We start from the raw sequence: 20,917 nt of genomic DNA, 5'->3' as shown, positions 1-20,917 counted from the left end.
GGGCAAGGCACTCCGGGGCAGAGGCTGGGCAGGGCGGGACCGGAAAATGCGGCCCGGAAGGGGCGGGGCGGAAGTGAGAAGAGGGGCGGAAGAGGGGTGCAAGCGCCTCGCTGGGCTCGATGTCGCGGCGGGCTCTGCGGCGGCTGCGAGGTGAGCAGCGGGGCCAGGAGGAGCCGGGCCTGGGCGAGCTGGGTCTGGACCCCGGCCCCCAGCGCTGCCGGGAGGGAGCGCCGCCCCGCAGAGGCGTCAGCAACCGCTTCGAGCTGGTGAGGGGGCGGCGGGGCTGTCAGCGGATGTGGGAGGTGTCATTTGGGGTGACAGGGGTGGGAGGGGGTGGCCGGGGTGACAGGGACGACGGGGTGGGAGGGTGGTAGTTGGTTTGGGAGGGGGTGGCTGGGGTGACAGGGGTGGTAGTGGGTGTGGGAAGGTGGCAGTGGGTGTCGGAGGGGACAATTGATGTGATGGGGGTGGAAGGGGGTGGGTGGGGTAACAAGGGTGGCAGCGGGTGTGGAAAGGGATGGCTGGGGTGACAGGGGTGGCAGCGGGCATAGGAGAAGATGGTTGGAGTGATGGGTGATAGTGGCTGTGGGAGGGAATAGCTGGGGTGACAGGTGTCAGAGGGTGGCGGTGTGTGTGGGAGGGGGTGGCCGGGGTGGCAGTGGCTGGGAGTGTAGGAGGCTGAAGGGTGACAGTGACTGGGGAGGGGCAATTGGCTGGAGAGAGCAGGGAGCCTGGGTGGCAGTGACCGAGAGGGGTGACAGTCACCCGGGGAGCGGTGGTTGGGTGGAGGTGACTGAGGTGACGATTTTTGGGAGGAGGTGGGGTCAGGGACAGTATCTGGAGTGTGACTGAGGGGGTCAGGTTGGTGGGTGATGAGAGACACTCGGCTGGGGGGTAGGGAAGGGAGGGAGCTGGAGCAGGACGGGGCGTGGGGAGGACTGAGGGGCAGCAACTGGGACTGCACTGGGAAGGAATGGGAGGGAGGCCAGGAGGCACTGCAGTGTCTGGGTTGGGATACTATTAGTGCTAGGCCTGAGTATTGGGACGTCAAAGCAGGGGGGTGAAAATATATTTAGGAATGTTCCTGCTATCTTCCAAGCCCCACAAGGTCCTGGTGCTGGCAGTTGGGTTCAGGCAGGCCCTGGTGGCACAGATGAGTCTTTGGGGTGACAGAGCCTGGTCCTTCCTCTCTGGGCACCTTGGCCAATCCTAGTGGTTCCCTCTCCTTCCTGAGGTTTGACTGTGCGAGCATACACAAGGTTGGTTTCACAGCCTCTTCCAAAGGAACAGCAGAGTCCAGATAGGGCCGTGCTTTTTTCTCCTGGCTGTGCCCTGCAGTGGGCTTGTTATTGTGGTCCTCTGCAAGTTGGTGGGCACGGGGCTCTTCGAGGTGCCTGCTGGGCAGCACACTTTAAATGTGAAGTTGTCCCCATATATCTGCTGGAGAAGCTGGTCAAGCACTGTGCGCTGCTTCTGGGACCTTTTTCTCTTCCATTTCAGTGGAACAGATCGGATCCCTGGGGAATTCTGTCCTGCAGGCACTGGAGAGAGCAGAGCACAGCCTTAGCTCACTGTCTGTCTGTCTGTTTGTGCAGATCCCTGCTGAGGAGTCAGAGGATGACCTGCCTTCCACAGAGGAGCGAGCGGATGCCCGGCTCAGCGGGCGGGATGCAGCAGAAGGGAACACTGAAGGGGCTGTAACTGAAGAGACTGAAGGTGATGCGCAGAGGGATGGGGACGAAGCAGAGCAGCCAGACCAAACGGTAACTAAACCACAGTTTAATTTTAGAGGGGAGGTTCCTGAGCAAGACCTTGTGCTGTGTCCTCAGGAGTGCTGAGGCTGGGCAAGGAAAGCACCCTGGGAGTCTGAAACGCACATTGATTCTCTGCTCCCTTCGCTGCATGGTTAATTGAGCTCTGCAGCGTATGTGGGGCTTGGCTGGTGGACGAATGCTCGGAGAAGCATTTGTTTTGGAGTAGATGATGTGAAGACTCCAAGCAACGTAAACCAAACATTGAATTTACTCTTTTCAGGAGCATTTTGTTGTTATTTTGTGTTGAGATTACCTCCTGTGCTCTGTATCTGCTGTGCTGGTTTTGACTGGTGTAGAGTGGATTTTCTTTACAGTAGCTGGTATGGAGCTGCATTTTGGATTTGTGCTGGAAACAGAATTGACAATACAGGGATGTTTTCCGTACTGCTGAGTAGTGTCTGCACAGAGCAAAGGCATTTTCTGCCTCTCATCCCACCCCAGCAGGGAGTGGGTTCCCAAATGAAAGTTCGAAGGGGAGACAGCTGGGACAGCCAACCCCAACTGACTAAAGGGTTATTTCACACCATATGACACCGTGCTCAGCAGTGTAAAGCTGGAGGAAGAAGGAGGAAGGAGGGAACATTGGGGGTAATGATAGAATCATATAGAATCATAGAATGCCAGGTTGGAAGGGACCTTAGGGATCATCTGGTCCAACCTTTTAGGTGATATATAGTTTAAATAAGATGGCCCAGAAACTTGTCAAGCTGAGCCTTAAAAGTGTCTAGTGTAGAGGAAAATGTGATGTTATATAATGGCATTTGTCTTCCCAAGTAAATGTTACACCTGATGGAGCCCTGCTTTCCTGGAGATGGATGAGCACCTGCTTGATGATGGGAAGCAGTGAATGAATTCTTTATTTAGCTTTGCTTCTGCACATGAATTTTGCTTTCCCCATTAAACTGTCTTTATTTCAGCCCACGAGTTCCTCACATTTACCCTTCTGATTCTCTCCCCGACCCCAGCAGGGGGGAGTGAGTGAGCAGACTGTCATGCTTAGTTGCTGGCTGGGGTTAAACCGTGACACAGCTCAGAAGTGTCTCCTTGCAGAACTGTTACAGGGGAACATAGGGAAAGGGCATTTTTATTAATAATTTAACATTGCAAGTCTAGCCCATATCTCACTGGGATGGGAGGTGAGAGTGAAGGAGGATCAGCCCTCTGGCCTCACCCATTAGGGTGGAGCATTCGGAGCCTGTGCGTGTGGGTTTTGGGTGCCAGGCAGTGTGGTCAGAGGAGGAAAGATCACTGTCTGTGAATGGTCCAGCTGTGCTGGTGGCCTCAGCCAGCCCAGAGGGGTTGGGAATGCTCTGGATGTGCGATATTGGCTCTGTTTAATCGGTCCTTACATGAGTGGTGGCTCCAGCAGACCCTGATCCAGTGAATTTGATGTGTGAGCACTGCTGGGTGGACCTGTTGCTTCTCTTTGAGCTTCCTGGGCAGAAACCTGGGAGCCCTTGGCGGTCATTTCCCCATCACTTGATAGGGTCAAATTTGGGCTGTGTGTTCCCCTCGTTCTGAAATCAGCTCAAGAGCTGTGGGTTGTTCTGGTAATGCTGTTACTCTCTGTATGACTTGCCTAGGTGCTGGAAATGTACTTTTCAGCTCTGTATGCCCTGGGGAAGAGCCAGCATGGACAGCAGTGTGCCTGTCGGGTTAGGGAATGCCACACAGCATTGTGAGCTGAAGTAGCTCTGTCTGCAGCAGGTGGAGCCTGTACAAAGTGGTGTTTTTGGGCAGGTGTTGGTTTCTGTGGAAATCAGAGTGACTGACGAAACTGCTGTGCTCACTAGGAAGACAGGAACAAAGTTTATTCTAGACAGCAAAGGAGTGCCAAAAAGATTTCTTCCACAGTAGGAGTGTCTAAACTGTTTCTTGCCTGATTTTGTATCTCAGACATTGATATGAAAGTCAGCTGAGGTTTAACCCTTGCATTTGTAAACCTTTGGTGCTTTCCTCCATTTTGTCTTTGTGTCTTAATTTCCACTTGCCAGCAAACTTGAAAGATGAATATTGGTTTCATTTAAGGATCCTCCTGGCATGCTGATCCCTGTGGGAAATTCACCTCTCCCGTGTGGAGCTCCCTATGGTCCATGGACATGGTCTGACAGCAGTTCTGTTTATCTTTGCAGCCTACGTTGAGTAACAAGTCACGAAAGAAAAAAAAGAAAAGGAAAACCAAGAAACCTTCAGCAGGGGAGACTCTGGTATGTCTGTGTTTGCTTTGAGGGTTAGTGACTGTGCAGATTCTGGCTACTTCGAGGTGGCTGCAGAAAAGATTAAGGGAAAAATGCTGCTTTTTTGCATTAACTCATTTAAGATTACGAGATGGCAACAGCGGCTTTTGACTGTGGTCCTTCATGCAGCCGGGACTCACGCGGCTCTGCTGCAGATGCTTAGGGTTGAAATCTTCCCAGTGGCATCTTCTTTCATCTCTGCTTGGAGGCTTCGCATAGGAGGGGGGACTATGCAAGGGATTTTGTGTTTTCATTATATTTTCCTTGCCCTACTTAGGTAGCTTTCCTGGCTCTGCAGAGCCATGCAGAGCTCTCACTGCCAGGCATCATCACGCTCCCTTCTTCGTGCAGAGCCGAGCACCTTCTCTGTCATTTGACAGCTGATAGCAGAACGCTGGCAGGAGTGTCTGCCAGTGCGTTACCAGCATGTGCACTGCCAGGTGCTTCCTGTGGGACCGGCTCAGTGGTGAAGGGAGCAAGGGGATGGTGATTCTCTCTAAGCTGTCCACCCCTAAGGAAGTATGCTTGGAAGTGAGAAATGTATCCAGTGTCTGTGTTTGTGGATAAAGCTATGAGAAACAAATGTGTATGCTTGAATATACTTAATCTACTTGAGCTGGGCTGGGAGTCTAAATGAATTACAACCATTGGTCTTTCAAATTAAATAGAAATTCAAGTAGGAGCTGGTTTTCTGCTAAGGTTTAAGAGTCTTAACTGTTCGCTCAGGGAGATCCTTGGCTAAACATCCTGAACCACAGGATGCTGAAGTATAAACAGGTGAGCCATGATTCTGATGTGGATGCCCAGCTGGCCACCTGCTCTGTGGGAGTTCAGCTGGGCAAGCTCAGAAGTGAGTTACTAAGGTAGAGAACCTGGTCAAAGAGCCCGTGTCCTCTCCTGCTTTGAGAGTAACAATCAATAGGGTCACATCTGCCATCTATAGGCTCTAGGGAGTCTTCATACCCAGAAACAGGCAGCATGATTTGCTAGCTATAGATAACGCTACCTTTGTTCAAGCACTTAAATGCAAGGCACTTCATAAACGTTTTGTGTATTCACTCCATGCAGCGTGGCTATATTTAGTTGGCAAAGGCAAGTTTGCAGTGCTGTTTGGGTGTCCTGAATGGAATTCCATGTTCCACCCACATACATCATGAGGATGTGAAAGGGCTGCGTAAGAAATGCATCACTTGCTATTTGTGGGGAGAAATGGAAGAAAATCAGGATAAGCACTGCTGGATATATTCTTTGGGTTGTTAGAAGATGGGAAAAGTGAGAACAGAGTATGTTAGAGCTGGGTTATACTCATGCGAGTGTTTGATGTCTTATTACAAAAGTCACAGCAGTAGCTTAGTGTTTCCATAGAAAGTAGATGGTCAAGGCTGATTATTTAAAGATTTGTGATTAAAGTCAGCACCCCAACATTTCATATTATAGGGATTGTAGTATCAGTAAACCAGATAAAGCCCAGCGAAGGCTGGGTAGGAAGGGCAGTGGTGACTCATTCTATAGTAACTGCCTTGTGTTTGCGTGTGCCTATCTTAAGGAAGACAACGACCTGGAAAACATCGATAACCTGCTGGAAAAGATTGAGGATACCAATGGGCTGTCACAGGAGACACAGAGTGGAATAATCGCTGACAGCAGACCCCTGCTCTACGTAGAGCACAGGTAGTGCTTGCTTCCTTCCAGATTTTGGCCTTGGGTGTGAAAAGGATATCCATTCCCCCAAGGAAGGGAATTGTGAGCCTCCCAGTGTGATCTGGCCATGAATTCATGACCTTGTTTGAAAGGAGTTGTGATAATGGTTGTGCGCATCCCCATTTCTAACCGCAGCTTGTACAGCTGTGTTTGGTTTGGAGTGGTGACTGGTATTCTAGTTTGAGTGAGTGAATGGACCAGATTAGATTCCAGGGATGCCTTCCAGCCTAAAATACTCTGTGACTCTGTAGGAGAATCTCTGCAGAGCTGCTGAGAGCCCTGCTGCATGAAGCTTTGACATCAGAGTCACCTGGCCAGGTGGTTGGCTGCATTCAAACTGTGAACAGCAGGGCCCAGCACAGCACGTGCTGTCCTCTGAGGAAATCTGAGCACTGCCAGGATGTAATGTCACCAGGAAAGCTGGTTTGACTTGTTTAACCTTTCCCACATGTCACCATCAACAAAGTGGACTAAGTGCCAAGTGTGTCCAAGAACGGAAGAATGGATTGGCCTCAGACTGGAGACATGTAACACCTGTGCCTGTTGGGAGTGGGCCAGCTGGTGTGTCCAGCGTGTTTCAGAGCCCTGAGCTGGTGCAGACATTGGTAGCTCTTTTTGTTTCTGGAACAAACATTTAAACTTGTAGTTGGAACAACTTAACCAGTCCAGGTTTGGAAACATCAAAACTGAGTCTGGGCTGGTGGGCACTCGGTGCTAGTGCAGCCTGTTCAGGGACAAATCAGTAAAGGCAGGAATATCTGTTTATCTTGAGGTGGTTTTAAGCCTCAGTGACATCTCTGGTCAGGTAAACATTCAGAAACCTCTGACAGCATAATCTCCGAGTGGGTGAGGGTTGGCAGTGCTGAATCTCAGCCTTCCCACTGCCTCTTCAAGGCCTGCTTGCTGGATGGCAGAGAGAACCTGTGTCACATACGCCTCCCTTCTCTGGGCCAAACGTTAGATCAAGAAAACTGTAGGTGTTGTCATGCTTTGATACAAGATCTTTGTATTTTAAAAATGTATTTTAATCCTTGCCAGCCTTTGCGCAGTCGTTATGGTGCTTGCCCTAAATTGCAGGCTGCCGCTGCCTGGCTCAGCAGGAGATAGCTCATGTTTTCCAGGCACACGTACCCCAGGTGTGCGCTCCTGACTGGCGGCTGTCCTGGGAGTGTGCTAGACCGAGGCCCCAGCTGCCCTGGAGAGGGCAGCAGAAGTATTCCCTAGCTCAGCGTTGTTCAGGAACAGTGCGTGAGGGAGGCGTGCATGTGATTTCAATGTCTCTCTTCTGATCATTTTTAGTCTCCTTTCTGTATGGTGAAAGTTCAGGGGCTTGGCCAGAGCAGTTCACGATACAGAGCATTTGGCATTACCTGTGAGACTTTTGGCTATGTTTAACTGACAGTAGCTTTTCTTTTTTGTTTAAACCTTCCCAGAAACTTGAATCCAGAGAATGAGTTGAAGAGATACTTTGGGGCTCGCGCTGTTCTTGGTGATCAGAGGTTAGTTCAGAATTTAATATTAAACCCTTTCAAAGTCTGAGTTGGTGTGTTTGTCTTTCCCTTGGTACAGTTTGCCGAGCTCCCAGTGCCTCACCCAGGCAGGGAATCCAAGGTTCAGGGTGTCTTTCTCATTTAGCAGTCGCTTTTGGGACAGGAGAGTGATTTTTTGTGATATGCGGGAGGGGAGGAATAAGACCTCTTAAGGCTTTTGCAAGCATTTGCTTTTTCTTCTCTTGGTTTCCTCTCTAATTTACTGTCAAACAGCCTTCTAAAGTCCTTTCACTTGAATTCAGAGTATAGACTCTTAGTTTTTTTTTTTTTCCCCGCCTCTAACATTTGTCACTTGCTGCTATGCCAAAGTCTCTGATATCCTACAGAGTGGACTCTAAATACTTTCCAGAGGGTTTCATGCACTTGCTTTCAGGGCCCCAGGAACCTACTGCTTCTTGGGTGTGAGGTCTCTATGCGATTACCCATTGCACTGTGGTCAGCTTTATCCAGAAATCCCTGCTTTCATGACCTGGTTGAAAAATGTGCACATAAGCTCAAAGCCGTGATGATGGAAGCAGAAGCCTTCTCTGAGAGAGTCTATGAAGAATATTTAGTGCTTGAGGGAGATGAAGAAGCCGTCCCTTACTGAGGAGACATGACTTTCTTAGAGTGGCCTTGATTTCTGAATTCCTCCTGTCTTGAACCAATAAATTGGTTGCATTTGTGAGTACAGCTTAAACTAAAGCAGTTGACTTGTGAAAGCACTGCTGGGATGAGAGATGAGTCAGAGGGACATGGGGCTCTTAATTGGACCTGGGAAGCTGTTTGAAGCAAAGAGGCAGCTGAGAATTTGGCAGGAATAAAAACAGGGGAGGGAAGCTATTGAAGTGCAGATGCTGGAGGCACTGGCTGGCCCAAAGAGGAATGGTTGAAGCAAGGCAGAGCCTGAGTAAAGGTATGTTGTGTCTTGAAGGCAACCATGTTAAAGCTCTGGGCAAAAGCTCCATGTGGCAGTGCTGCAGCTGAGAAATAGGTTGGCTCTCTTTGTTGTTTTTCCTGAATCATCCGTTTTCTGGCTGGTTTCAGCCGTCCTCATTCTGTTAGTATAGAGAAACTGTGACCTTTCCTATTTATTTCTTCAGGCCAAGACAAAGGCAGCGCCAAAACGTCCGTGGCACGTGGCTGACTGCACCCGACAACTCCTGGCCACGCTACACCAGCACAGGTGAGGCTTTCAGTGCCACCTCCCAAAACACCACACTGCTGCTAGCTGTTGGGGCACACCAGTCCTGTGCACGTGTTGGCGCAGGCAGCTGTTCCTGCCAGCCTGCCTTTCCTAGAGCCTCCACGCATGGAAACCAGAGCTGCTTTCATCAGCTGCCAGGCCCAGGCTTCGTGCTGGCTTATGCAGAAAGGGAACTACTCATCAGCTGATGGAAAAACCTCCTTTCTCGTTAGGGAGAACTCTGTTGTATTGTATCTCGGCATTTGAGCATTTTTTTCTCCCCTTATTGGAAGTAGCAGGTGATAAGTACTTCCTCCCATACTGCAATCGTTTCTGGATAATGGGAAATATCCGTGGGAGAGCAAGCAATCTGGGCTTGTTGGATGGGTTTCAGACTTCGGGAGGAGGAAAAGGAGTGAAATTCTCTGTGAGGTTCTGAAAACACATCTGGCTTTGTGCTCCATGGTGTGAATGAGCTTTCTGTGTGATAAGGAAGCAGAAGAGCTTCTCTTGCCGCTCATGCTTGCAGGCTGGCAGCAGTCTTACCCACGTCTCCTATGCCCCCTCTAGGTATCACCATGCAGCTGTTGGAGACCAGGAGGGGAGTGCAGTACTTCACGTTTGAGCATCATCGCAAGTACCAGCAAGTGCAGCTCTTGTTCCTGAAAAATATAGAGTCCATGGACCCCAACAGCGTTGTGGTATGTTGCCAAATTGGGCTGCCCATACTGTTACCTCCTGCTTTCCTGCAGCCCCTTTTTCTGGCAGGGGAGGTGGGCTCATGCATCCTGGTGCTTATTTTTGGCCAGTCTCATTTCAAGCAGTAGAACCCCGTGCCCAAGGTTGCGTTGCTTGCTGAGCTCTTCTTTCACCATATTCATAAGATAAGTGACCACCTTGCTGCAAATGAGATCCAGAGGCTGGTGGCCAAGCCTTGGTGGCTCTGCCCCAGAGCACGCCAGGTAGCCATCTGGGAGAGGAGCCTGTGGGAACCAATCAGTTGGCTGAAAGGGTAAGAATAAAGCTCCTTTGTCTCATCTCTTCAGCTGGGAAAGGAACAATATTGTATAAACCAATCTTTAAATGGGAATCTAAACTAACAGCTGTTCTATTTATATAAACTCTTGCATGGATCAAAAATGTCTTTTCTTGGTATTTCAGCAGAACAGTCTTTGTGTTGAAGGTTCTTCATGCGTGTCCGAGCTCATTAAACTGTGTGGTAACATTTATAGTTTGTAGCTATAAGCAACAGCAAAACTGCTCAGCACCATACTGAACCATAATTGAGGTATTTTTGCTCTGAAAACCCTGGCCACATGAGCTTGGATATATGCCCTGGAGAAATTTCTTGAAGAGGCCATTGTCTGCTAAATAAAGTTTACATCCTTCTGCTTTCCCACCCTCTGCTCGTGGCCACTGCACTCTCCAGCTCGTCAATTTTGCCTGCTGACTGGGCTGAGGGATTCGCATTAAGTGGTGCAAAGTAATTGCTGAGAAGCAGTGATGAACCTGAGATCCAGCGTCCTAAGGACAGCTCAAACTGTCTCACACAGCTGTGCAGAGCAGGACAGGTTTTCTGTGGTATGTTTTGACTCTCTCCTTGTTAAATGGGTCTGGCTATGTTTGAAGATATTCCTACAGCTTCGATTTTCTGATTTTCTGTTATGGATAAAATCTAATAGGCAGGGGTTTGCTGATGCCAGAAGTACTTCAAACCCACAACCGGTTTATCTGTGACAGACACAGTTTTGCGTAGCTGGAGCCTGGATATGCCTTGCTGCTGTGGTTCCAGCATGCAAAACATCATCTGGGGAGAGAGTCCTGCTCAGTAGGTGTTTTTCTGCTCTTGTCAGTGGGTTAAAAGGGTTTTGTTTGTGAAGTTGTGTAAGTGCATGAAGAGCACTTTTCCCCATCACAGTGACTCTAAGTGCTCCGTTTCTTTCAAGAAGAAAGACTGGAAAGGAACTTAAGAGCAAACAAGGAAGGGGTAAAATGTCAAGCAAGCAGCACTCAGGCAAAAGTGGTGGACTGGGATGGCCTAGAACATAAAGGTTTTGTTCTGTAGGTGGGCACGTTAGCTGGTATACCATACCCTCCAGATGTACCTTCTGGAGCTTTTGAAGCCATATTTTTTTTAGTTTGGGGGGGGAAAAAGTCCCAGAATTAAACTTTGAGGACATTTGAAGTAGCTTCAGTATTCTGTTACTGAAACTGAATTTTAGGTACTTGGGCAAAGTAGGCCGTTTATACTATAATTAGTGAATATAGAGGTTTTTGAAATGTGCTTAAACTTCTGTTCTGAAGCCTGGAAAAAAATGGGTTTAATCCATTACCAGTCAGGAGCTGGATCCTAGAATTGTAATAGATGTGTCAAAATGTCCTCTCAGTACCCATGTGAAGCAAAAGCCTGATCAACTGCTCAGAAGTGTTAAGGGATAGAGAATAAAACAAAAATGTAATTATGCCTGCTGCCTGCATCTTGTATATTGTGTGCGGTTCTGAGCCCTCATCTTCTGAAGGAGGTGGGGAGAGATTCAGAGGAGGACAGTAAAGATGATCAAAGGCCTGGCATGGCCTCTGTGCTGGAAAAGCTGGGTTGGCTGGGAAGGAGGTGCCTAAGGGAAGCTGCATTTGAGGGCTCAGATCCTGCATGGGGTGGGGAGAGATGTCCTTGCCGTCCCTTCCAACACGAGGATGAAGGTAAAGCAAGTTTTTTTGCATTGTATGCTTAAGTGGTGGCTTTCTGTATTGCAGTTAGTTGGTCAGTTAGTGAACAAATTCCCAGGAGGAGGCACCATTAATGTTAGTGGCATGTCTGACAGTGGGGGGTCCCTGAACCCCGAAATGCTGGCCTCTGGGAGTCATCACATGTGCCCAGCTTCGTGCCCTCTTTCCCAGGCATCTACTTTTGGAGATGGGGCAACATCTCTGACCCAGTGTGACTTTTTAGGTTCTTTTAAATCCATAGCTTTAGCCTGTTCTGTGAGGTGTGCCTCCAATTTTGTCCTACGGTCTGAGTGTTGTCTCTCTGATGGTATGGAACAGGATTTCTGCACCTTCAGCCTGAGAGACAAGAACAGCCCCTCTCTCTTACAGAATTAGGGCATTGGCCCCCTCACCACACTTACAGAGCTTGCTTTGTAGGGAGAATGCATGAGAAAGCCGTGATCTGTGCCATTGTGTAATCAAGTTCATGCTCTTTTGTAGCCTCTGCTTCAGGCGCTGGAACCGTACCATGTGGACTCCCTTCTGCTGCTCAGCGATGCGTACAGGATGCAGGAGGATCAGGAGATGGCCCGTGAGCTCGTAGGTAAGAGCAGAAGTGAGACGCGATGTCCTGGCATGAATTAGTAATAAGAATCTTTGGGTTTAGTTTTGGGTTTGTTTCAAGAGAGAAACTGCAAACCAGAAGAGTTGGTTTGGCTCAATGTCTGTGACTGTGGGCACTCGGCCTTATGTGATCCTGCAGACCAGCAGCTTTTGCTGGAGGCTTTTAAATAGAGCCAATGTGCTTATCTGGGGCAAAGCACATCAGCATTCACCTTCAAAATGAATGGAAGGATTGTCTGGACACGGGAAAAATCTCATGTGTAGGACATCCCTTGCAGGTCTGCTTTAGTACCTACCAAGTCCTACAGTGTGAAGGGCTTCTCCAGGAAGCCTGTGCCCTAGGCAGGGACCCTGCCCAACCCTCGGGGACAGCCTGCCTTGTTGTCCTCTGATCAGCACATTGCAGGTCAGCACATCAGGTGTTGCTTCTTGGAGCATCATGGGCAGCGTAGGGGCAGGATGCATCCTGGAGGATGGCTGCCCCTCGGACTGCCGTGCTGCGTTCTTGGGTGTCTGAGATATCCTGTTTGGTAACCAGGGCATGTGCTCTCCAGCATGATAGGAGGGGCCAGAGGTGAAGTGAGGACCGGATCTTTGGCTTTCCCATGTGAAGGTAGTTGTGGCAGAAGCAGCTGTACCAACCTCAATCCTAGACCTTCTCCAGAAGAGTTACTTTACACAAGTGGGGTATGATTTAATGCCTGCAGAAAGGAATAAGGCTTCCTCGCCTGGATATCTGCTGGGACCATGTACTGTGAAGTAGCTTTATACCTTGCTAGGCTGTGAAGAAGCTTATTTCATGGTCTATTAGCACCAGACCTCTCAACTATCAGTGTCTTCTGGGCTAAATCAACTGCCGTTTTGTGAGCAGTGTGCCGGGGTGGTGGTGTGCCCTGACGCTGTCCTTGCTGTCTGCAGAGCAGGCGCTGTACAGCCTGGAGTGTTCCTTCCACCCTCTCTTCAGTCTCACCAGTGGAACCTGCAGGCTGGACTACCGGCGGCCAGAGAACAGGTAGGCAGCACGCTGCCTGCCCCGCATGTACCAGAGAGCTGTCACAGCGTGCCCTGGCCTATTTTGGACACAGAGACCCAAATTCACAATGTCTGCTGCGTCATCTGCACTGGCGAGCAGTGGCGGGGGGACCTTGAATATTCCGTTCTGTCAGAACAAGCTCTGCTGCTCAACAGTTGTTGGCAGTGCCCCTCAACAAGGCAGTGGTGTGACTCCTGAGATGCATGCTTGGGTACAGGCAGTTCTTGCGCTGAGGTTTCTTTGCGAAGTATCCTCTTTCTCGAGGGATTTTTTTATTGGAGCATTAATTATTCCTCCCTGTCACATCCTTCTCCTGTGATTAGTACCCCCTTTGCCCAAAACGGCACTTATTTTTGTCACAAAAATACTCACTTCCTGTTTATGGCTGTGCTTGGTCACTTGTGTGCTGCCTGCTCAGCCTTCGTCCCCAGCATTCGTGCTGCTCTTGGCTCACCTCTTTATGTAATGACAGCTCTGCAGCTGTGGGGAAAGGTGACTTTATTCTAGGAATTTTCCAGTCAGCTGACCCAAGTCATCCCTCCCAAGCTGATGTACCTGGAGGTGGCTCAGATTTCCAGTAGCAGCTCACTGATGGGCTTCATTCTGTCTGTGACTCGGGTGCTGCAATCTGTATCTTGCCCAGTTTGGGTGTTAGTCCTCCCCGTGCACATTGTGCACACGCTGTGCCACCATCCACATGTGGCTGGGACAAGGAAGGATGCAGACTCTGTGGATTTACATGTTTGTCTTGTCCTGAGTTGTTGGGTGGTCTGCAAGAGCACAAGGCTGTGAGGCCTGGGGGAGCAGGGATGAAGCAGGACATGGCTTAGTTGTCTCTATAGTTGCACAAAGAGATTGGAAAAAAATATATGGGAATATGGGTGGTCTGTGGCGTCCTGTACTGTACCAGGCTGGGTTCCATGGACACCCCTGGCTACACACCAGTGGTGATGCTCAGGAAAGAGGAGCTGGGGCTGACCGTGAGTCCCTGTTCTTGAGTGGCACAAGGTGCTTCTGTCCAAATCTGCCTTGTAAAACCTGCTCATGTTTTCCACACAGGTCTTTCTTCCTGGCTCTCTTCAAGCACATGATGCTTCTGGAGAAGAGAGGCTGTCCTCGGACAGCCCTGGAGTTCTGCAAGCTGATCCTGAGGTAGGTGCTCCTGCAGAGGGCTGTACTCCATTCCCTTGCGATGGGGTAGGTTGTCTCAGGCTTGGGGGGAGCATGCTTCAAACAACGCACCAAACCTAGCCTAGGCATGACAAAAATGCCAGGGGTGTCCTACTGCTGCCAGATGTGGTGGGGTCTCATTTCCACTCCTTACAGATGCAGTGTTACAGGGTAGTTTTGAGCATATACTTGTCTCTGTCATGCTGCTTTGGGGAGAGGTAATTGTTGAGAAGGAGGCTCAAGCAGGTGGGATCGGCATGGCCATTGCTTTTGAATGCTGGGCTGTGGGCTTGGCTGATCGATAGGGCTGGGAGTCTCTGCAGAGCAGATTTACAGCGGTGGCTTCAGCCTGCTTGATTTGTGACTATTGATCCTCTTCATGGGTGCTGACGGCAGGACTGTTTAACCTGTGTAGGGACACAGACCAGGCAGGATGTTGCACCGTCGTCCTGGCCATGCAGGAATGATTGTGTTCCATTATCTCCACTTGCCAAGTCATGGAAGCTGTCTGGATGCTAGTGGAAAAGTCATGTTGGACTTAGAAATAAGAACAACTACTTCAGCTTTTGTGATACTGATTTTTTTTTCCTCCCCTTGTGGTCACCTCCCTCTGAAGCCTTGATCCAGAGAACGATCCGCTGTGTGTGCTGCTGATGATTGATTTTCTGGCCCTTCGAGCTAGAGAATACACCTTCTTGACCCGCATGTTCCAGGAGTGGGAGGTGAGTTGGCAACAGAGGGAGAAGAGCTGGTTCCTGGGGGCTGCCCACCTGGGCTGGGCTGGAGGTGCAGCTGGGCCACAGAGCAGGAGTTTTTTCTGACCACCTTAGGCCTTTGAGGTCTGTCTCATGGCCAGGCTGTCATCCCAGTATCATTGGAATGACCCACAAAGGCTATGTTGTTTGTTCTTGTAATCCTGGTACCCTGCAAACAATTGAACGCAGAATTGCTTACTCAGTTGTGGGGGCACCAAGCCAGAGGCTGGAAAGTAACTTAATCCAGCAAGCAAGAAACCCCACCCTGTGTGCAGTCCAGACACATCGAGATGGTTCTGCATAGCATCATTTCTCAGTAAATCTCTCTCTTTGATCCTGCAGAGTCACCGGAATTTGTCCCAGCTGCCCAATTTTGCCTTCTCTGTGCCGCTGGCCTATTTCTTCCTGAGCCAGCAGGAGGAGCGCTCGGAGCTGGAGCTAAGCCAAGCCCGGGAGAAAGCCGCCCAGCTCATCCAGCTTGCATTGATCATGTTCCCAAGCGGTAAGTCTGTCCCCACCGGTAAGTCCGATCCTGCAGGCTTTGTTGCTGTCTTCATCTGTGAGAGCAAAGGCTGGATTCCAGGCAGTCAAATGCAGAGGCAGCAGTTTGCCTGTGGGTTGCAAATGACATTTGCCTCCATCTGTGAGAGATGGGAGCCCTGACTCAGAGGGTGACACAGCTCGGAGAGCCCGGCAGTGGCAGGTACTGCTGTACCTACCTCTGGTGTGCTGGTGGGATTCAGCCTTCCTGCACCGTGGCAGAGCTGGTGAGAACAGTGGAACCGGGTAATACCCCTGCGGCTGTGAGCCCTTCATGTACTAGGAAAAGAACAGTGACTTTACCGTGCTGTAAACCCTCCTCAGAGCAGCTGATGTCCCTTTATTAACAATGGTCACAGATGTGCAAGTTGGGGGAGGATGAGAACCAGAGTCTTGGAGCAGGAAAACGTTTCACCCCAGGGTTGCCCAGACCACAGACAGTGAGTCTCTTGGTTTTCCCTCCAAGGCACTGCTCTGCTTTAGATGTGCTTTCTGTGGGTGTCCATCACTCTTGCTTTCATCCAGTTGGTGCTGCCGTCCATGAAAGGAGATATACAGGCCCTTTGGGCCTGGGGGAGGGTGTGCCTTTAGAGGCAGGAATAACCAGCTCTCAAACAGAGGTTTAGTTTGTGTTGGCTGAAGCTATTTTTTTGCTGCTTGTCGTGGTGACTGAAATAAAACCTTTGTTCAAGTTCAAAGGCCAGCAATGTTAAGTGCAGAAAATAGCACCTTATTTCACTGGGGAAAAATAGTTTGTTGTTCTTTTTTGTTTAGTCTGGATCTATTTCCCTCATTGGATCAAAGAGATCAAAACACAGCATAATCCCCAGCAGCATCATTGCACCCTCCTTGCTGGGGTCCTCGTTTGGTGCCCCGGTGGGGTGCTGGCCCTGCAGGATGGGTCTGTCTCCCTGCAGCCCTGGCAGTGGTGACTGGCTACTCCTTGGTGCTCCGTGCTGGGCTGTTGAAAGCGAGCTGTGTGTCTTTCTCCCGCAGTTCTTATGCCGTTGTTGGATCACTGCAGCGTGCAGCCCGATGCCGTGGTCTCCTCCCATTCCTTTTTTGGGCTGAATGCTCAAATAAGGTAAGCCCTGGACATATTCTCGGTAAAGAGGAGGAATCGATTTTGTTGGTGGTGGAGTTTTTGCTTGCTGAGGCAGCTAATGGAGTTACAAAGCTGCAGAGGAGGATATTTGGTTTTCCTGAGTAGGCTGTTAGATGCTTTGATAATGGATTCCCATAATGGCCACCAATAATGCTAATAGAGCCGCCTCACCTCAATGTGGATGGGTCAGAAGTTCATACTGAAGCTTGTCAGTACATGTAGTAAGAGAGAACATGTGCATGCTCTCAGGGCGGGCTGTCTCCTACCAGTCTGGATTTCCCTGACACGTGGTCCTCCTAAACATGCGAATGGTCTCCCCCTCCGGTCAAGGCAGCATCCACTTTCATCTCATGGTTACGCTTATTCCAAAAACGGACAGAGGCAGAAGAACTGGTGAAGGTAGATGGAAGTAGCAAAGCGGGGAGCCTGCAATTCCTCTGTTTGTGTTCTCACGCTGAAGTGCAGTGCAGAGACGAGCTCTTGCCAGCCAGCACAGGGACTTGAAGGCCGGAAGGAGGAAAGTGCCCTGAATAACAACTGTCTCCCATAGCCAGCCTCCTGCCTTGAACCAGCTGACATCCCTCTACGTGGTGAGGACTCACTCCCTGTGGAAGGACCCAGCTGTTATGGCGTGGCTGGAGACCAACGTCAATGAGGTGCTGCACATGGTGGATGCCCAGGACCCGCTGGTGGAGGACGCTGAGCACAAGTGAGTGCAGCAGGTAGAGGTGACCGGCTGTCATACCAGGCTTGGGTGATGAAAGATGGCAACAGAGTGGGTTGGGAGGGCTCTGCAGACAAGAGAGGGGGCCTGTCCTGGGCAGGGCTTGCTTAGAGCCCTGCAACTGCCAACCTGATGGCAGCTGCTGATGCCAAGGGTTACACTGCGGGAAGGCAGAGGCTCTTCCTCCCTACTTTACATAAATGTGAATTAAGAGCTGTACCTCTCTTTTACTGGGGAGTATGTGCTGTACTGGATTCCTCCAGCCTCAGCTGTGTGCCCTGGAAATCGCTTGGGAAGGCAGAGGAGTTGCTGCTGGCTGGGAGGGGTGGAGGTGGCTGCACAGCTCACAGGCATTTATTGCATGGGGCGGGTGCAATACACCTTACAGCTCTGAGAAGCAGGAGAGAGAGGCGTCAGTTCTTGTCCTAAACTGAAGTTGGTTACTCTGCTGACCTGCAGAGGAACAGAGCCGATGAAAGGCATCTATGCAGTGTCCGTGAGCTGTTCCACTCTTCTGTCTGAGGTCAGCAACTGTCAAGTGGCTTTGGTTTTGCTGTAAGCCAGCTCTGCTCGATACGGAGTGTGCTTCCAAAGCCAGTGATGAGGATGACAATGCACCTAGAGAAGCAGAAATGCAAAGCTCTCTATGCTGAGGCATGCTTGGTGCAATCTGCTGTCCTCCCTGCTTTAGGAGGAAGATACGGTACCAGAGCGCACCCAGGAATATCTACCGGCACATCATCCTCTCTGAGGTCAAGGAAGCCATGGCAGCTCTGCCTCCGGTGAGGGGCCCTGATGGGACACAGGCAGTGGCACTGTGTGGTGTGACAACACTCGCGTCCCTGCTGCACAGGTGGATGCTGGGCACGTTTTAAACCCCAGCCACCATCAAGAAACATTGGCCTGTATGCACGGCTTCCAGGGCTGGCATACAGTGGGCACGCGTTGGCAGGCTGGGCTGCAGCTGGTGCCTGGCTGTTGCACACCCTATTACTAAGGGCTGTCTGGCTGGTCCAACCATCTCCGTGCCTCGGTGTTTGCTGCTGCCGGCAATGCAGCCTTCACTCAGTCTTTCTTCTCCCCCATCCTGCAGGAGGTGACCTCGCAGCCTGTGATGGGGTTTGACCCTTTGCCTCCTTTGGACTCCATCATTTCCTACACTAGACCGGAAAGGTACCTTCTCCACCCCTCATTTCTGCGCTGGCACAGACAGCGTGTTCCCAGCGCGCCCTCAGCCCCAGGCCTGGCAGCACGTGGGTGCTCGGAGCTGGCATCCTCCTCCGCCTTGGAGGAAGAGCCGCCTGACTTGTAGTGCTCGCCGACAGGCAGAGCATACAGGCAGGACTGGTCCTGCTGCTTTTCCTTGGTGGTCACTGTCGGAAGCAGCAGCTGCTCACAGCCATTAAGGCAAAGGCCACTGAAAAATTCTGGCTGTTTCTTAACTGAGGTGGTTTGGGGTAAATACAGTTCTAAGCACAGCCAGCTGTGGTGCACACAGACCCATGAGGTGAAGCTCGTATCTGTCATGTGTGCTGTCTGAGCTCAGAGCAAGCCTGACAGTGCTTTTAGTAACTGCTTTGCCTAGAGGCTGGCCAGCTGCTGGCTTCCTGGGGTCAGAAATCCCCACAAATACCCCGATACCCTGTTTTGGGGCTGTCTCTGGTTGCTCCGGGCAGCGTGGTTCTCTCCAGCACCTCTGTGCTGTCTCAGCCCCAGCAAGAGGTTGAGTACCAAGCTGCCTCTCTAACCATGGTCTGACTTATGTCTTTCAGAACGAATCATCCATCCAACGAAAGCACTTTATCTCTCTTCTTCCGCTCACTGTTGCCAAATTTTAACTTGCAGGTATGTGCAGTCAGCTGCTGCAGGCAGATCAGAGCACACTTTTGCTGTTGGCACATGAGTTTTCCACTGCACAGTGTTTCTGCAAAGGGAGTGGCTCTTGGCATATGCAGTGTGTAAACGTCAGGTTGCAGAGGAGCCTGATGCTTTTTGGCAAGCGGCATCGTTTCTCTCCCTGCCTGCTGCTGGCGGGCCGGCAGCTCCCTGCCTCGGTGCTCCAGCTCTTTTGTCTTGCAGGGGGATGTGAGGCACGACGATGAAGAGGCCGGAGCAGGACAGGACCTTAACCAAGGGGTGAACAGACTCATGGCAGCCATGCGGGACATGCTGGCAAACATCCAGTTTCAGGAACCCCCCCGAGATGACAATCCTGAAGGCGATGGAGAATGGGACTGAGCCAAGAGTGTGCATTTCCCCCCACCCCTCTGTAATCACCCCTACGGTTTCTGTTGTGCTCCAATAAAGTCTCAAAAACCCCAGTCACCTGCTCTTGCTGTGGGGGTCGGCTCTGTTTCGGGGCGGGGGGGGGGAGGCTGCCACCGCAGGCACATTTCTTATCTCTCTGTGGGGGGCAAGGGCTGTTGGATGATGGCAGAGCTAATCTACAGCAGCTGTCCCTCAGCCCCAAGTCAGCTTAGTCCCCTTCTGGCTGCCTCCAAGCACATTCGCTGTCCTGTTCCCCTGCCTGCTCTTCTCCTGGTCTTGTGTTTAGTGGCTGGATGCTTTTGTCTTCTGTGTCACCCGAGCCATGCTGCCCTTTGTGCTTTCCCTGGCCTGGAGCTTCCTTCCCTCTATGAAATGCTCCTGGTCTTGACAGCACTGGACCTTCCAGCTTGCTAATAAAGAGCTTGTGGTCTTCACTCCATCACTCGGGGTGCAGAGGAACAAGCCAGGTGCTCCCTGGTATGTACCTCTCCCTGCGCTTCCTGAAGTGTGCAGGGAGCGGCTCCTTCCTGTGCTGTAGCCGTTTGATCATGCTGGGAACGGAAAGGATTCGCCCCTTTGTTTCCTCCCCGATCCCTTGTTTCTCCGCCTTCACCTTGTAGAGCCGGGAATGAGGTCAGCTACACTCAAACCCTTAACTCCTCTTTGCTGCCCGGAAAGCTATTTCCCATTTCTGCTGTGTAACGGTGTATGTGCGGCTCTGATGCTGAGCCAGGCTGTGCTGCCCGGAATCAATCCTGGCTTTTGCAGTGGCTGCTGCATCTCCTCCCTGGGGAGCAGCGGGGATGGGGCCAAGGCCCAGCGGCCGAGCACTGCAGCACAGACCCTGGGGTTCAGCCCAGCCTGCCTCATCCCTGCTGGCATAGCTGAATCCCACAGCTCCAAAACCCCGTCTGCTCCCCCGTGCCTTGGGTTCGCGTTGCTTGGATTTGCAGAGTCAGCATTTTCTAGCCCTGCTCTCAAACCCTCTGTTGATAAAGCTAAAAATTCATGGCACGTACCGGCGTGCTCTTTAGCTGAGCAGCAGCCGGGAAGGGGGAAGCTGGTGGCTGTTGGTCCAGATTCCTCCTGCTTGCAGTTCCCTGGGGGGTCAGTGGGGTTTCGCTGCTCCTTGCCGGATGCTGGAGCTTTGGCTCAGCGCATGGCACACATTAGCCATGCCGGCGCTCGGGTGAGCAAAGCACCATGGCAGCCTGGGAACCCAATCCAAGTGTATCCAGCTGAGCTGCTTTCATCCGTGCTGGAGCCCGTGGGGGGCTCTGTAGCACAGGCAAGATCTCCCAGCAAGGAGCGAAGCGGCTGGCTGGAACGGCTGCAGGATCAGCCTTTTCGTGAAACCGTGAATGACTGTTTGGTTGCTGAATGGCTCCAGGCATCAACACCAACCAGAGGCACATGCTGGTCACATGGGTCCTGTGTCCCCGAGCCTGCCTGGGCTCCCTCTGGCACTGGGCTTCGCTGGGGTGCAGGCACAACATCCCATTTATTGTGCTTTTGACCATCGCTA

At 51.2% G+C, this 20,917-nt stretch overlaps 1 protein-coding gene across 1 annotated transcript; it reads left to right on the top strand.

Moving 5' to 3' along the window:
- The first annotated feature begins 59 nt into the window (after positions 1–59).
- TCF25 (transcription factor 25) lies at positions 60–19,445 on the top strand. The gene is made up of 18 exons (XM_054078952.1): positions 60–266; positions 1,596–1,763; positions 3,947–4,021; positions 5,598–5,722; positions 7,186–7,251; positions 8,385–8,467; positions 9,038–9,168; positions 11,675–11,777; positions 12,716–12,809; positions 13,890–13,982; positions 14,617–14,722; positions 15,098–15,257; positions 16,292–16,379; positions 16,951–17,109; positions 17,816–17,906; positions 18,218–18,297; positions 18,897–18,969; positions 19,204–19,445. Exons 1-18 carry the CDS (start codon positions 120–122, stop codon positions 19,360–19,362), a joined length of 2,001 nt encoding a protein of 666 aa, XP_053934927.1. The 5' UTR covers positions 60–119; the 3' UTR covers positions 19,363–19,445.
- The last annotated feature ends 1,472 nt before the right edge of the window (positions 19,446–20,917 follow it).

This window comes from Cuculus canorus, chromosome 13 (assembly GCF_017976375.1).
Source record: "Cuculus canorus isolate bCucCan1 chromosome 13, bCucCan1.pri, whole genome shotgun sequence".
Classification (NCBI taxonomy): Eukaryota; Metazoa; Chordata; class Aves; order Cuculiformes; family Cuculidae; genus Cuculus; species Cuculus canorus.
Note: the sequence above shows the minus strand (reverse complement) of the source record. Positions and strands in the feature narration are given on the sequence as shown.

Coding starts and splice junctions, on each gene's coding strand:
- TCF25 (XM_054078952.1), top strand. CDS start 120: ATGTCGCGGCGGGCTCTGCGGCGGCTGCGAGGTGAGCAGCGGGGCCAG. Junction 267..1,595: donor TCAGCAACCGCTTCGAGCTG/GTGAGGGGGCGG, acceptor CTGTTTGTGCAG/ATCCCTGCTGAGGAGTCAGA. Junction 13,983..14,616: donor TTCTGCAAGCTGATCCTGAG/GTAGGTGCTCCT, acceptor CTCCCTCTGAAG/CCTTGATCCAGAGAACGATC.